The sequence below is a fragment of the Bos mutus genome, chromosome 22 (genome assembly GCF_027580195.1).
Source record: "Bos mutus isolate GX-2022 chromosome 22, NWIPB_WYAK_1.1, whole genome shotgun sequence".
NCBI classification, from domain to species: Eukaryota; Metazoa; Chordata; class Mammalia; order Artiodactyla; family Bovidae; genus Bos; species Bos mutus.
This window is the reverse complement of record NC_091638.1, coordinates 57920365-57936644: the sequence shown is the minus strand read 5'-3', so window position 1 is coordinate 57936644 and position 16280 is coordinate 57920365. Positions and strand designations below refer to the sequence as shown.

The 16280-nt window shown below is 59.1% G+C and overlaps 1 protein-coding gene across 6 annotated transcripts in view; it reads left to right on the top strand.

Annotated features, from left to right (window-relative positions):
• Nucleotides 1-16280, top strand: part of SLC6A6 (solute carrier family 6 member 6) — an 84011-nt gene extending 67731 nt beyond the window's left edge. For all 6 annotated transcript variants that reach the window (XM_070360595.1, XM_070360597.1, XM_070360596.1 and 3 more), the window contains 6 exons: nt 3006-3118; nt 6965-7102; nt 8081-8183; nt 8761-8861; nt 9965-10135; nt 12395-16280. In XM_070360595.1, the coding sequence (XP_070216696.1) occupies nt 3006-3118; nt 6965-7102; nt 8081-8183; nt 8761-8861; nt 9965-10135; nt 12395-12535 (767 nt within the window). In that variant the 3' untranslated portion in view covers nt 12536-16280. The remainder of the gene's footprint in view (nt 1-3005; nt 3119-6964; nt 7103-8080; nt 8184-8760; nt 8862-9964; nt 10136-12394) is intronic.

Below are 16280 nucleotides of genomic sequence, written 5' to 3'. Positions count from 1 at the left end.
AAGTGCAGATAGTCTTAGGGTCAGAGTCTGCAGAGCCTGGAGGCTGAGGCTGGGATCCTGGGGTTCCAGCAAGATAGTTCTGGAACCTGAGAACTGTGAGGGCTTCAGCTGCCAGGACCCCAGAGCCTCAGAAGCCTAGGTGCCCAGTTCTAAGAGGTGCCCCCCACGAGCTCCGGGTCCTGGGCCCGCGGCTTTGAGCTGCTGGGCTTCCGTGTGGTGCTGAGAACCTCACTCCCAGGACCCCCAGGGTCCGCCTTTCCTGCTCCTCTGCCCTCCTCCCCTCCTGCCCAGGTCACCCAGAGGGCGGCTGTTGCTCTTGTGCCCAGCCTGACCTCCCGACTTGCCAGGACCCCTCAGGGGTCACCGAGGGGCAGGTGAGGGCCCTGGGCTGAGGCTTCTCTCAGGGCCAAGAGGAGACTGCGAGGTCCTGACTGTCGGGGCCCAGACTGGAGTCCTTGCCCTTGTTGGAAACACAGGATGCTGTCCTGGTTCCCCAGCCGGAGCCCCTAGTACTGGGGCTTCGGGACCTCGCCATCGTGTATTCAGAGGTCAGCTTCACCCCTGCCACCAGCAGCTTGAGAGCAAGGGCTGCTCAAGGTCAGATCTGCGGTGTCCTGGGCAGGGTGCCCACCAGAGGCTGGACAGGCCCCTCTCATGTGAGGAGGTGCCCCCTCCGGCCTCCCCGTCCTACCCTGCATGTGTGTGACGGCCTCTGGCCCATGGTGTGTGAGCCTCTCAGAGCCCCAGGCCCCACTTCCCCCCACCCCGGCCCCCTCCTCCTGCACCTGGTGCCGCAGGGCAGTCCTGGCAAGCCCACGCTTTGGTCCCATGCTCCTCTGCCCTGTCCCGGGCCCCAGATCAGACCTTTAGACAGAGTTTCCTTCCCTGGGAGCCCCCAGAGGCAGGCCAGAGACTGAGGGACACAGGAAGTAGTTGCAGAAGTGCAGAAGCCATGCCTGTGTGGGAGTTTGGCAGAGTGACCGAGAGGAGACAGTTGACACCCCTTTGCACATGGCTTTTCTTCAGCTGAGGGCTTGCCAACCAATTCTGATTGGTGGGGAATGGCCAGGAGCGTGGAGGGAGTTGAGTGGTGGGAGGTCATCTGTCGGTACATGAAACAGATCCTTGTCTGCGGACAGCTAGGTACTGTAACCTAGTCTTCACCGTCAAGCTGAGTTGTGTCTTATTCCCGTCCACTTCAAAGACCTTGTCGTTTATTCCCCACGGTGATGTCTGAACAGCCGACACATCAAGGGTGATTATTTCGCTAATAAGCTTTTTATCAAGCGCCACGTTGAGCAAAGTGCATTGGAACAAGATAATCTTTTAGCCATGAGGTGTGGACATTGCGAATGAAGCGTAGCGTGGGCGTCTCTGCTGCCCCAGGGGCTCCAGCGGCTGCCACATCCCCTGTCCTCTCTCTTCAGTCCCCTTGCTTTCCGAGAAGGGTGCTCACACCCTCTCCCCGAGGCTGGCTCGAGAAAGGCAACACACTGAGATACAGAAGTAGCTGTTGAGAAGCTTCGGGGCCCAGCGGGCGGGCGGGCGGGGGTGGGCTGGGGTGGGGGCCCCATTTTACATCTGTCTCGACGCGGCTGGGTCGACCCCTCCCAGTGCCGCCTACGGTCAGGCCGGAGCTGACGCGGGGGTCCCAGGGGGCCCCAGCCCCGTGGAGACGAGGGTCCTACTGCAGCTAGGGCTTTGGGGCTGGGACGAGCGCCCTCGCACCCCTCCTGGGGGTTTTCCACCATCGCCTCTGAGGACACGGTCATGATTATGGTTGGACTTTGCTTACATCGGGGTGGACTCTGGGCGTAAAGCGACTCACCCTCGCCACCACGCGTGTGGTCAACGCAGTGCGATGTGGTTTCTGGCTGCAATTCATTTCAAAGTTGTTTTTTGTTTTTCTTTCTTAGACCATTCATTTTGTTCCCGACCCCGTTTTACTGTTTTAAATATCCTGTCCTCCAGCCCTGCTTGTTTCACATTTCTTGACTTTTTTTTTTTTTTTAGTTTTGGATTTTACTTTATATTTTTTCTTTAGCCCAAGCCCTTCTCTCTTTTGCGGCTCCCGACCCTCTGGGGGACCCACAGGTCTCGGTTACAACTCAGCCCTTCCCCTGGTTGTCTTCTTTGAGGCCCAGCTGGAGGCGGGAGGGGATGTTTGCAATTGGAGGCACCCCCAGAGCTGGTAGGAATTCTCCCTGCATATATGTCAGAACACCCCCTGGAGACCAGAGCCCTTTGCCAAGGAAGTGGCCCCAGCACCCGATAATCTGAGCAGGAGAAGCCTCCTTGGGGTTCACTTATGGGAGCCTGCCCCCCACCCCTGCGGGGAGACCGCCCCCTGAGGGCATGTGGTGATGTGGAGAGAGGAGGTGCTGGGCGGAGGACTGCACAGCGGCCAGGGGGCTGCCCGCCTGGCGTCTTACCCTGCTCACCCCTCCCTCAGCTTTGGGCCTCAGCTGTCATGGTGCTCGGGTGGGTGCACAGATGCATCCTGAAGACACGTGGGCCCCGCAGGGCATGGTTCTGGCTTCTTTTTTCTGGCCACGCGTTCATTGATTCAGTGGAAAGCTTTTCTCTGCAAACCGGGATTGGTGGTCAGATAACCGGAGCGCTCCCTGGTTTTGCTTCCTTCCAGCAAACATTGGTGTGGGTATCTGGTTTTGGGGGGGAGCCCCTCCTTTCCCCAGCTGGCAGACCGAGTCCCAGCTTGGTCCCGTCTCCCACCCCCATAACCGGTGTCCACTAGGAACGTGGCACCTGGGAAGGCCAGCGGTGCTGCTGCGTAGGAGACAGATGCTAAAACGGGCCCCCGCCTGAGCCCCGGCGCGTCCCACCCCAAGTGAGAACAGGCCTGGTCTCTCACCCCAGGCGGGCCCCTGCATCGGGGACTGGGGAGACCCGCCCCAGACCCCGAGTGTCTTGTGTGGCTCCGGGGCTCGGGGCAACTTGGGCACTGATGACCCCTCTGCCCACCCCCCCATCTTCTCTCCCCTTAGGTCCTGGCCTGGCCTTCATCGCCTACCCGAAAGCCGTGACAATGATGCCGCTGCCCACATTTTGGTCCATCCTTTTTTTCATTATGCTTCTCTTGCTTGGACTGGATAGCCAGGTATGTGCAGGGTGAGGGGATGGTCCCCAGGCGGGTCTGCCCCTGGGCGAGGGAGGAAAGGCCTCCCTCCTCGGACACCTGGTTCTGGCAGAGCCTCCCTCTGCACTGTGATGAGCTGGTTGTAACCCCCAACACACACACACACACATACACACACAGCACCTCACGTCGCGCCTGCAGCAGCTGCAGCCAGCGAGGGTTCCTGGACCCCGGGGGAGGGAACAGCCCAGGGCGGCAGCAGGACGTCATCTGCGCCAAAGCCCGAGCCTTTGACCTCAGCGGGGGAGAGACAGCCTCGGGTGCAGGCCCAGGGGTACAAGGAGAAAGTGAGACCACAGCTGGTGGCACGCGCCGCGGAGCACGGAGCCCCCGGGCAGACCCCGGCGGGACCCAGCACACGGGCCGTTCGGGCAGGCGCCCGACACGGCTGTCTGGGGTGCGAGTGGCCACTGACAGTCCTGAGTGTGGCCACGGAAGCTGGAACCGGGCTGTGCTTGCCACCTCCTGGGGCACGTGGGTCAGCGAGCTTGACCCCCACAGGGAAACCGAGCCCCCAGAACCTCGCTTAACCACCCCCCCCGCCATCCCCACACAAGCAGGACCCCCCGCTACCCTGTCGTCATTCCCTGCACCTCTTAACCCCCATGTCCCAGCCCTCCAGGGCTTAAGCCTCCCCTCTCCCCAGGGTGTGTCTGTGTGTGTCAGCCGGGGCTGCGTCTGCCTTTGGAGTAACTCAGTCCCAGGCCCACTTGCCCCCATGGTGTTGCTTTGTTGAACACGTTTCTTCCACCCTCGCCTCAGTTTCCTCATCCAGTAAATGGGTATGATTGAATCTTCCTTGCCTTATGTGAAACGCCGGGCGCGTTTCCTGATAGGGAGCAGTCAGCCCGGAGAACATTAGAGCAAGCCCCTGGGACACCTTTCCCTGGAAATAGGCATGTTTTCACTGAGGCCTTATCGAGAACACAGGTGTGGCTCCAAGAGGGGATGGTTGGGGTGTGCAGGGCGGGCTAGTCCTGTGCCCAGGGCCACCCAGGGGCCTCTATCCGAGGTCAGTCACTGACAGGCAGCCTCGTGTGCCAGCTGGGGGTCCGGATGCCTCACAAAAGTCTGGTCAGCTGGGACCCTGCGAGCAGTGGGGGCTGCACCCCTTCAGGAGAGAACCTTGCCCACCGTCCATCTCTCAGGCAGTGGCCTCGAAGCCAGTGAACAGATGGGCCCCCGGGGACTCAGGACCTGGGAGGTGGGAAGTCTCAGAAGGTCAGGCAGGGGAGAGAGGGCGGTCTGCTAGCAAGGTCCAGAGCAGAGCGGAGGGTTTGCCAGAAAGAAGACCAGGATTAGCAGATAAGACCGAAGGAAAACAACTGGGAGACGGGAACAAAAATAACTGGAGTGGTTGTTGATGAACTTGAGCTGTGTAAACAGCAAGAGAACTCCATCCATCACCCCTGGTTAATGAGCTTGGCCTTCGGAGGCCCCCGGCAGCCAGCTTTTATAACCTCTTCCAGAGCTCTCAGCAAAACCCAAAAAAGAAAACAGAAAGAGGTTAATAAATGACAAAGCAGGCCATCTCCAGACTGGCCTCTTGGGCGGTGGAAGGGGCATGGGTGGGTATTCATTAGCTTTCCCCTGGGAGGCAGGTGGGGCCTGGTGGAGGCTGTGCGCCTCGGAGCCGGGCCCCCCACGGCCCTTCACTTCGGGAAGCCTGAAGCTCTCCAGGGCAGCGTCGCCCTGAGCGAGCTCTTCTGGTTCAGAGCGTGGAGCTCGCAGCACCAGACGACCTGCCTAATTGATGCACCAGGAAGGGGCGTGGTGGGATTTGAGCCCTGGGATCCCTCCGCTGCGCCTGTGTGAACTCGGAGACGTGGGGGAAGGTTTTATAGATACACCAGCACCAGCTGTGATAAGGGCCCTACCCTGTGAGGTGTCCACTCGGACCAGGCTTCACGTGTCACGTGTGGGAAAATCCCATAACGTGAGACTGACCCTCTTAGCCAAGTTTAGGGCTTCCCCAGCGGCTCAGAGGTAAAGAACCTACCTGTAAAGGAGGAGATGCTGGTTTGATCCCCGCGTCGGGAAGATTGTCTGAAGAAGGGAATGGCAAACCCCTCCAGTATTCTTGCCTGGAAAAATCCCACTGGACAGAGGAGGCTGGCGGGCTACAGTCCATAGGGTCGCAAAGATTCAGACACGACTGAGCGACTGAGCACCCATTTCTAAGTGTTTGCTCAGTGCATTAAGGACACTCACGTTGTCGTAGCCATCACCAGCATCATCTCCAGAGCTTTCTCATCTTCCCAAACGGAAGTCTGTCCCCACCAAAACCCCCTTTTCCTCCCGCCGCCACCCGGCTTTTAAGCATCAGCAGGATGCTCTCACGTTAGAGCGAAGGAAGCGGAGGCTCTGAGAAGGCAGGGCTGTGTCCCTATTAAGTGAGTCAGGTCTGGAGAGGTTGGTGGAGGGGCCGTGGTGCCCCCCAGGGCCGCAGCGGACTCGGCAACGAGGGGCTTATGCCGGTATTGGCCCTGACTCTCAGTGACCCTGGATCTGCCGTCTTTGATTTTCAAATCTCAAAAAGGGAAAGAACCTTTGTCTCTGACTCCTTTACAAGGTTAACGTCAAAGCTGCCGGTCTGCTCTAGTTCACTGGCAGTTTAGACTCAGCACCCCTTTGGCTGAGGCATCAATCAGAGGTCTAAGCCCCTGCCCCCTGTTCTCTTGGGACCCCTTCCAAGAGCTTCTTGGTCGTTGTTTCTCTGAACTCCCGGCCCCGTTGAGCTCACGGGAGGGACCTGCTCCCACGTGTGTGTGTGTTCCCTGATCCTCTCTTGATGCTTCCAGAGAAGTCGGCGGTTGGTCATGTCTTGCAGGAAGGCTGTGGAAGCAAACCTCCCAGTGTCTGCCCCAGAGGGAAGAGCCGACAGGTTGAGGTTTCAGCGTTTGGATGTCGAGTGGACTCTGATGGCCTCAGAGGGCGTGTTGCCTGGCCGAGCCGTTTGGCTGTGGCCACTCCAATTAAAATGCGTCAGCATGCCCTTTCACCCCAAACTGTACCTCTAGACTACTGGGCTGCGGATGGCGGTGCCTACAGACAGACATGGTCCTGCCCAGGTCGGCCGCCACGGGGGCTGGAATCCGTCTGCGGGGCACCTTCACTTGAGGTCATGAAGCCACAAAGATCCTTGTGATCTACATCCACAGGATGGGGTTAACGCCCCTGTCTGAGAGCCGAGGCGGCTCTGTGGACCGATGTGGAACGTCCCCCACCCCGGGATAAATCGCTGGGTGCAACGATGGGAAGGTTTAGAAAGACCGAGGGTCACCCTCGAAGGTTACCTATGGACTGGCCTTTCCATCACCTCTGGGAGCCCAGGGATGAGTTCCGGGGGTCGCGGGCAACCCTGGACTCACACACATGGGCCTGTGGGCGCGCACACAACGTGTACAGAATCCCCCAGTGGAGCCCACGGGCCCCGCAGGGTTAAAGACCACCGAGTGTCTTCAGTCTGGGAACTGAAGCCCAGACCTGCCTGGGTCACCACCCACAGGTCACGTGCTGCTGTGTACCTGGCCCGGCTGGGTGCCCAAGGCCCAGATGGGGGTGCACACCTTCGGCTTCCAGGAAAAGCCAGACCAAGCGGGAGGCTGCCCGCGCTGACACACCGGTCAGCAAGTGTGCCGGGCGGAGGGGCCTCAGGCGTGTGGACAGAGCCCTGCGGAGCCCGCCAGGCCCCGCCCAGGGGCAGGACGAAGCACGCGGAGCCCCTCCTCCGCCTGGACGTGACCCCGCCCCTCTCTGAGCCCAGGGATGCTGGCCTGCTGCTCATGGCTCTCCTTCCCTCCCCAGTTTGTGGAAGTGGAAGGACAGATCACGTCCTTGGTTGACCTGCACCCGTCCTTGCTAAGGAAGGGCTTTCACCGGGAGATCTTCATCGCCTCCATATGCTGCGTCAGCTACCTGCTGGGGCTGACCATGGTGACGGAGGTAGGTGGCTCCCGCCTGGCACGAGGGGACCACACCGCCTCCCTGCCGCCCCCCTGCCGCCCCACCCAGCGGCTGTGTGAGAGGGCCCGGCCGACTGAGGTCGTCCCTCCTTTGGGGGTCCCACCCCACCCAGGGGCAGCAGGCGGTGACTCACGACCCCGCCCTCCAGCCAGACGCCCCGCACCACTGCCCTGTTACCCTGGCAACACCGTGGCCACCTGCTGCCCCCCGGCCCTCCTCCTCCCGAGAAGGGAAGGGGCGCTCCGGCTGAAATCCCCTTTGACAGCAGCTCTGTCCTCACTGCTGTGGGCAGTGGCCCTTCTCCCACCCGCCTGCAGGGGAGCCGAGCGTGTGAGCCTAGCTGGGGCCGCGGGCTCATCTCCCCCAGCGCTCACCACCCATCTCTCCTTACTCTCCAGCACAGGGTCGCATTCGACCCCCAGATCAGGTTTTCACGTCCCCAGTCTTCCTTCCCAGAACTCAAAACAAATGCGTTTCTCTAAGTGTCTGTAAGAAACACCCCCTGAAAGGCAGATCACAGGTTCACACGCCGAGCAGCTCGGTCTCACTGAAGTCTTCTCTGTCGGCCACCGGGGGTTTTAAGCCCCTCCGTTGGAAACAGGCTTCAGCGAACCCATTTGTTTTTATGCTAGGAAAGACATGTTTTGCTTCCGTTTCTTTCTGTGTGTGTTTTTAAATTAAGTTTTTACTTTTTGAAATCAATTTGTCATGCCTGGAAAATCCCATAGATGGAGGAGCCTGGTAGGCTACAGTCTATGGGGTCGCCAAGAGTCGGACACGACTGAGTGACTTCACTTTCTGGCATCTTTTAACACAGTTATCTGGTCCTCACGGCCTCTGCCCAATTTCTACCCCCCACCTTGGGCTTTCTATTTCTTGTTGACAGACTAGAACTCTTTATATATGGAGGGACTTAGAGGCCAAGTAGCAAGTTCTCCTCTGGCTTTCTCTCCGCAGGGTGGCATGTACGTGTTTCAGCTCTTTGACTACTACGCAGCTAGCGGTGTCTGCCTTTTGTGGGTGGCGTTCTTTGAATGTTTTGCTATTGCCTGGATATATGGTGAGTAGAGACGTTTGCCTACTTTTCTTGAGTCTCCCCTTTGGGCTTCTTTCTTTAGAAGCTCTAGAAACAGAATTCTCGTGGGAATTTCATTTTGAGTCAAACACAAAAGCTGTTCCTGCCTGGACCCTTCCTCTCCAGGCTCCCCTTTCACCACAAATATGACCATAGCCATGTGGAAGCTTCTCCCCAGGCTGAAGGTTCAAGGTGTGACCGGATGCCTTGACAGACACAGAGCTTGGCCTTTGAGGGGTCTGTCTTTGATGAAGCACCCCTGGAGTCCAGGAATGGTCCATTCTGACCTTCTTGAGTCCTTGGGATGGCCACAGCAGGATTTGGGACTCTGCCTGAGGTGGCCGGTATCTACCCAGTGACCCATGAATATCAGATCCTTTCAGATAAACATGTGCTGGGTCTGTGCGGTGTGGAGGTGCACACACCTGGGTGAGGCCCTGGAGACACCCCCTCCTCGCCCCACGCTGACCCCACGGCCCTTGAGCTCCTGCCGTGAGGTTCCCAGGGCGGATGCTGTGTCTGGGACGCCAGATCACCGTCCGTCTGCCTCTGATTCTTGCAGGCAGCGATAACTTCTACGATGGTATTGAGGACATGATCGGCTACCGGCCGGGCCCCTGGATGAAGTACTGCTGGGCCGTGGTCACCCCGCTTCTCTGTACTGTGAGTGTCCTTCCACACGGCCGTGGGCAGCCGTCCCTACCCCAGGGCTCGACGGTTTCACCCGCCCGCCCATCGGGAACTCGGCGTCAGTTCAGTGCTGGCCTCCGACAAACCCGTGTCAGCAGGGCCTCAGGGCCAGGGCCGGGCTGCCACTGTCCACTCAGACCATGGGGAGCTCAGGGGGCAGACTGTCCCCCGTGTTTAGGAACCGGGTGCCGGGGGATCCCCCCCAGGGATCTCTGTCTCCAGGCCACTGTGTCCCTTTTTGTGGGGCCCCCGTGTCCCCATTTGTTAAACAAGGAGGCCGACCAATGTGGGGCTGAGAAGCGGTGACTGTGTAGGCCGTCACTTTACCCCCGAGAGCGGCTGTGCCCTCTTTTCATCTGAGCTACAAACTGCCCCTCACAAAATGCCAGCCACTGTAGCAGCCAGCGGGATTCCCAGATGGCGCCAGTGGTAAAGAACCCGCCTGCCGACGCAGGAGACGTAAGAGAGGTGGGTTCGATTTTCCCCTGGGTCGGGAAAATCCCCTGGAGGAGGGCACAGCCACCACTCCAGCATCCTTGCCTGCAGAGTCCCCGTGGACGGAGGAGCCTGGCGGGCTGCAGCCCGTGGGGTCGCACAGGGTCGGTGCAAGTGAAGCGACTTGGCACCTGGGCATACGCACACGTGTGCATGTTTGTGGTTCATCCTAAGGGCACCCTGAGGGTCCTGCCCAGCTCCGCCCGGGTGGTCAGGGGCACGGCAGGCGGTCTCTCTACCACTCGAGCCATGTGGGCAGACGGGATGCAGAGAAGATGCGGGAAGGTGGTCCCATGGGCGGGAGCAGCCTGCCCAGAGGTCCCAGGGGGCGGGGGGTGGGGGGGGCTGAGACGCTGGGAGGAATCAGGGGAGCCGGAGCGTAGCCGTGCAGGAGGGGGCAGTGGGCAGGGGGCCAGGCATTGCTGGCCAGAGGAGGGGCTTGCGTCCAGAAGGCCCTGGGGAGCGGCAGGGGGTTCTGAGCAGGGCAACCGCTCCGTCAGCAGACGGGGAAGAGTGTGGGCCCCTCGGGTGGGCCCTACCCTGGCCCCAGAAGCCCCTGACCGCCGCTTGTCTCCCCACAGGGATGTTTTATCTTCTCTCTTGTCAAGTACGTACCCCTGACCTACAACAAAGTCTACACGTACCCTGCCTGGGCCATCGGGCTGGGCTGGTGCCTGGCCCTCTCCTCCATGGTGTGTGTCCCATTGGTCATGGTCATCCGTCTCGCCCAGACCGAAGGGCCGTTCCTCGTGGTAAGCACCCAGGGCCCCCCAGCCTGGGGGATTTGGGCCAGGGGCAGGATGCTGAAGGCCAGACAGCTGTCGGTTTGCTATGTGCCCTGGGGTGCCGCGCTGGCCCTCTCTGAGCCCCAGGCCCCTCCCTGGCCCTGCGGCGTGGCTGAAGCTGCGGGCAGGAGATTGCGTGGTGGGAAGATGGGGCAGCAGCGGCACCTTTGCGGGCCAGGCAGCAGGCCAGGGGGCAACGGCTTCAGATGCCAAGATGAGAGCCAGGGCTTCACCCCCAGGGCAGGGGGGCCGGGCTGTTTCTGAGACAGGAGCTGGGGGGAGGGCTGAGCCCAGCCCACGCTGGTGTCCCCCTTCCCAGACCGGTGGCCCTGATTGCTGCCGGACCCTCGGAAAGAAGCCCCCTCTGCACCGCGCAGAAGCTCTGGCTCCGGGGTCTCTGCCCCCGCGGGTCTCCTCCCCCTACTCCCCCGCCCACCCCCCCGGATCCTGCCGCCATCCTCTCTGAAATTCCTCCAATAGTCCTGGAGATTGCAGGCCCTGGCTCTTTCCAAGAAATCCTTTTCTTAGACTTTCCCTAAACCTTTGGGCTTGGGCTGGCTCCAGGATGGCCCTGTTTTGTTCTGGGCTGTTTTTATTGTTATTCTCTTAAAAATCTGGAGCCAGGATGTCCGGGGGCCCTGGCTCCCTCCTGGGCTGGGCAGTTTCCTTGTGGGCAGGGGACTGGTTGTGGGGGAGATGTCGTTGGTTGGGGGTTGGCGGGGGCGGGGGGGGTGGTGGAGGAGGGGACAGGCCTTCCCGAGACAGAGGAAGTAGGCAGGGGTGTGCCAGGGAGGAAGCCATGAGGCTGGGGTCTGTCTGGGCCAGGAAAGCCTCTGGGGTGTTCCTGCCGCACTGGGTCCATTGTGTTTCCTCAGAGGCCACAAGGAAGGACCCCAGGATTCAGCCAGAATGCTGAATAGCCCTCTCATTTATCAAAGCACCGACATAATGTGCCTGGGACAGATCCAGCCCCTCCCCCAGGAATTTCCAGGAATTTCTCTTGCCACCCAGAGGCTGAGGGTTATTTGGAGGCATTGGATGGCAGTGCTGAGTGCTCAGCGCTCACAGCCGCCCCAAGAGATCACTGCCTTCTGTCCCTTGGAAGCCTAATTTTAAAATCCTGCTCCATCTCAAGTTTAGAGGTTTGGGCAGAGCGGGGTTGGTGTCGAGAAGGAATTCGAGGCCACCCCCCAGGTCACATCCGATCCTCATGCCCCAGACCCGACCTGACTGTTCCCCGAAGCCCCCTCCTCTGAAGGCAGCCGTCCCAGCTGGGGTGTCGGGGGGCCAGGGGCGGGGTCTCAGGCACCATCCCAGGAGGTGGTCAGGCTCCCAATTCTGGTGCACCCCCCACCCCGGGTTATCAAAGAGATGTGGGCCTTGGCTTGCCAGATCTTGTGGTTTTTAAAGAGCAGGTGGAAATCTGGATTTTCAAATGAAATAGTGTAGCTTTTACCAAGCAGCTTTGGAGCCTTGTTGTAAACCTGAAGTGAACGTGAATGCCGAGACAGAGGGTTTCCTGTTAACCTTGCTTCCTCTTGAAGCCTCTGAATGGCCACCTGGCAGGAGGTGGGCTGGGTGGTGGGAGCCCTGGGTCAAGTCTCAGCTCTGCTTTGGTTTTCTGGGTGCCCTGAGAGGGGCTTTTTTTCCCCCTCACCCATCCTGTGATCGGGCAACCTGGGGAAGGACCAGCTGCCCTGCGTCAGGTGGGGGTCCAGCCTCTGGCCTCTCTGATGGGCAGGGCAGCGCAAATACAGGCAGCGTGGTCTCCAGGCCCCCAGCGGGGACGTGGAGAGGGCAGGACCTGTAGCTTGTGGAGATGGGGGAATTTGGGAAGGAGCCGTGGGAGGTTCAAGAGAGTCACCCAGCCTCGGGCATACAAACTGTAGAAACTCAGCTGCTTTGCAAGTCAGGGAGACAGCAGGGCCAGAATCCCGAGGAGGCGTGCTTCAGCTCTGTGGGGGAAAGAGTGTGGAGGCATGAGTCCCCTGGCGCTCAGCTGTGTAAAGCAGGACTTGGCCAAGGAAGCTACCCGCCGGGAGCTCTGCCCTCGTTCAGGGCCTGGGGCGCCTTGGTTCAAGGCCTCTGTTTGCCAGTGGATGAAAAATGGGAGGTGCAGAGAGCGCAGGGGTTTGGCGGAGGTCAAGCACACCGGCGGGACGCGGGGTGAAGAGGGAAACCGCAGGGCCTGGTCCGCCTCCCCACACCGGCCCCTTCCTTCTGCAGAGACTCAAGTACCTGCTGACCCCGAGGGAACCCAACCGCTGGGCCGTGGAGCGCGAGGGGGCCATGCCCTACAGCTCCCGCATGGCCGTCAACAACACGCTCAGGAAACCCACGCACATCATCGTGGAGACCATGATGTGAGCTCTCTCCGTGGACAGGCTGCTCTCCTGCTGTTTACTAACATTAGATTCTCGTAGGACCAGGTTTACAGAGCTTTATATTTGCACTAGGGTTTTGTTTATTTTTTCAATTGTCACAGAAAATGTTACTCTGTGTGTGTGTGTGTGTGTGTGTGAGCGTGTGCACGTGTGTGTGTGCGTGTGCGGTGTTGGGTGTATGGGTATTTCCTTTTGATTTGGGGATGTTTTGTACAAAAAAAGCAAACCCACGGGCAGCTGTCCGGGGCAAGGCAGAACTTTCATACGGAATTAGATGTATTTTATGGGGACTTGGTAAAATTTTCTTTGTATTTTTTTTTATGTAGACACATAGAGATTGTTAAACACTTTTACCACTTGAATAGATCTTGCCAGCAATAGATCTCATTTTTAAAAGCAGTTCTTCGGTGCTTGTGCAGCTGGCAGAAAGTTCTGCCCCCCACACCCCACCAGAACACTGGGTGGGATTTTAAAGGTGTCGTACCCACAGACCTGGTTCAAGTGAAGCAAACAGCTGTCTGGCCAGACCCCGGGGGGCTGGACAGAGGAAGGTGCCTAGTGACGCTTATCGTAGCCAACAAGAGAGGTGCCCAAACCGTAAACCAACCCCTCAAGTAAAGGGACTCAGAGTCCACAGAAGGGGCCCAGAGGCCAAAGTCTGATGCTGAGAGCGCCGGGAGCCCCTGCGTCAGGAGGGTCCCTTCTATTTCAGGATTGAGGGTGGACAGTCAGGGCGAGAGGGAGAGGCATCCTTCCCCGGGGCGTCCCCTGGAGCGAGTGGAGGCTGGCCCCGCAGGAACTGGGGGGTCTCAAGGCTCCAGACCTCACACGGATGGGTCTGTTGCCTTAGAAGGGGGCTCCTATCAGCTTCCGGCTGACCCCCCAGCTGGCATCTCTCAAAGCTGCCTGTAGGAGAAGCGTGATTGGTGAGGGGTGCGGGGTGAGCCAGCGGACCGAAGGATGTGCGCCCAGGTGCCCGGGAGGGGGCCTGGTGTCGGGGGAGGGAGTGCTCCTCCCCTCCTCTCTCCACCCTCAGCTCGTCCTCGTCTCCCAGAGGCTCTTGTTAAAGACCCCGGCCCGGGGCCACCCTGGCGCCTAGCAGGGAGCACCGGGAGCAAGCTGTCATCGGGGCGAGGTGCTCCCCACACTCTCCTGTGAGCTCAGGCACAGGTGCAGCCCACGCGGATCACCTGTGTGAGGAAGCGCCAACGCAGCGCTTTCTCCCCTCCCCTGCAGAAGCCGGGGTCAGGCGTGCAGTGGGTGGGACCGTGGCAGAAGCTGAGTCAGGGCAGGCACCCTCAGGCGGGCAGCCCACTCTGAACCAGAACGAAAGGCACCCCACCTTTAGAATCCCGCCCAGCTCGCATCTGGACCTAAGCTGTGCCATTTAAACAGACACTTCCAAGCCCAGAGTCTAAAGTAAACCGGAACAGCGTCACGCACGAGGGCAGTGATCGCCTCGGGGGCCGTGGAGCGCCGTCTGGGTCAGCGTTCAGAGCAGGGCTCTATGAGTCCTGGGACCCCCCTCCCCAACCCCGGGCAGGGCTGGGGCCTCAGGTGCCACCCTCCCAGGGGGCAGAGGGGACTCTGAACCTCCCATCTTTGGCGTGTGGTCGCAGTCCCCTGTCTCCACGGCGTATACTCTGCCAAACAGCACCCCATCCTATTCCAAACCGTAGGCAAGTCTGTGTTCCCATCTCACTGTGTACTTATGGTTGCCACCGTGTCTAAGTCGATGGTGTGGTTTTTGTTTTTTCCTGGTTTTATCGAGTAGCAATGTGACCTCTTCTTTGTCTTATGGAACCTTAGTAAACTAACCACTGTCAGAGACTGGGGACAGGTCATGTGCAGGGGCTTGGGGGCCTTGGACCCCGGTGAAAGGCCACAGCGTTTTGGGATGGTTGGCAAATCGCAACATTCTGGAAATGGCCAGAAAAAGGCCCCTTCTTCTACGATTCCCAGACCAAATTCTAGACCAAAGACACACGCAGACCAAGTCCCCAGGCCCCACCTGGAAGGAAGGTCAGCCACTCTCCCAAACCAGGTCCGGGGCACCTGGCCCCAGCCTCGAGCCTCCTGCCTGACCGCTTAGCTCTTGTGTTCCCGTAGAACTCAGCTCTGTGAGTACCTGGTGTAATGACGCGTGCCTCTGACGTCTCCGCATAAAGGAGACTTGTCGTGGGGCTCATGAGTCTGGTTCGCCCGTCTCTGGGCAGCCCCCCTTCACCCCCAGCCGTGCTCTACCTGGGACGGAATTCTGATGTTTGCAGCCAGATCTGGAAGGCAGGCAAGAGGGAGGCTTAAAGGATGTTTCTAGGGGTGCAGAAATGGGGAAGGGCCCCAGGACAGTCTCACCCGGGGAGATGCTCCGTGGAACTGGGCCTGCCTGGGCCCTGTTCATTGCTGTGGTCCCCAGTGATGGAGGGGCTTCCTGGGTCCCCCAGTCAGCGCCCTCATTGGCAAAGGGGCACGTTCGCCTTGAAGACCAAAGACCAGCCTTACGGCAAAGGGCATGCTCCGTCCCCAGAGTCCGGGGACCCTGTGAGCGTCCTCAGGGGCCAGCTGGACCCCAAGCTGCAGTTCAGTGGGACAGGCAGCCCCGGCCTCCTTGGCCCCCCACCCAGCAGGCCTCTAGGAGCCAGGCGTTGGGAGCCTGGGAGATCCTGCTGGAGATGGCAGGATCTAGCCTGAGGCCACGTGGGACATTCGTAGCCATCACAGAGCCTTGGATAGTTTCTGGGCCCTGGGCAGCTCCCTCTGCAAAGCCTCTGGTCCCCCATTCTCACCCCAGGTCCCCCAGACGGTGGAGGAGGGCAGTGTAAGGGGAGAGGGGGTTCTTCTCAGCCTGACCCAGACTGCCCCATGTCCCCAGGTGCCACACAGTGGTCAGCGGCACAGCCAGCATCTCCCAGCCCTCCCCACACCCCCCATCCCTCCCCACCCCCAGGCCTCAGAGACTGGCCAGGAAAGAATCCAAGGGAACCCCGTCGAGGTGGCCAGAGGTCCCATCCAGCTCTCAGACCCAAGGTCGGGGGGCCAGGCCATCCACGTGGACGCCGTGAATATCACTGTGCAAAAAACCCAACAAGCACAATACAACAAAGCTCAGGCATCAAAACTCGGAGAGCGGCGTGCACACCAGCAGCCAGGAGCAGCCCTGGTCCCCGGAGGGGCGCCCTCTCCAGGGGTGTCGCTGCAGACACCTTCTGCTGCGTTCCCTGGGCGGGGGGCTGCTGAAGCATCTTATTATATATGTGGCTTCAAATTGAGATGTCCGCTTCATTTTTTTTTTTTTACCCAATTAATTTTCAAATCCCTAGCAACTGTGACTGTATTTAGCACAAGAGAAAGCTGAGAACGTGGGTCCTTGCCTCCTTCCAGAAATGTCTGGTTCATCAGGACTTTTTTTGAAACTTCAAACTATTTTTAAGATATTTTAAACTTTTGTAAAAGAAAAAAAATATATCAAGCAACAAGAGACTCTTCTGAGGAGCATTTGTATTTGAATGAGATCCTTGGTGTGTAATTCAGTCTCGCTGTATACAAGCTTTTGTGTATAAATGTTTTCTGATACGAACCCCTGTATTTTGCAGGGTGTTTCTTTTCCTCTTTGGCTTTTTAGATAAATATGTATATCAATATTTTAAATTCATCTTTGCTTTTTTTTTTTAGAGGAGTTTGTAATCACCTTATAACATGAAAATAAAATTTCCTTTTAAAATCTGAAA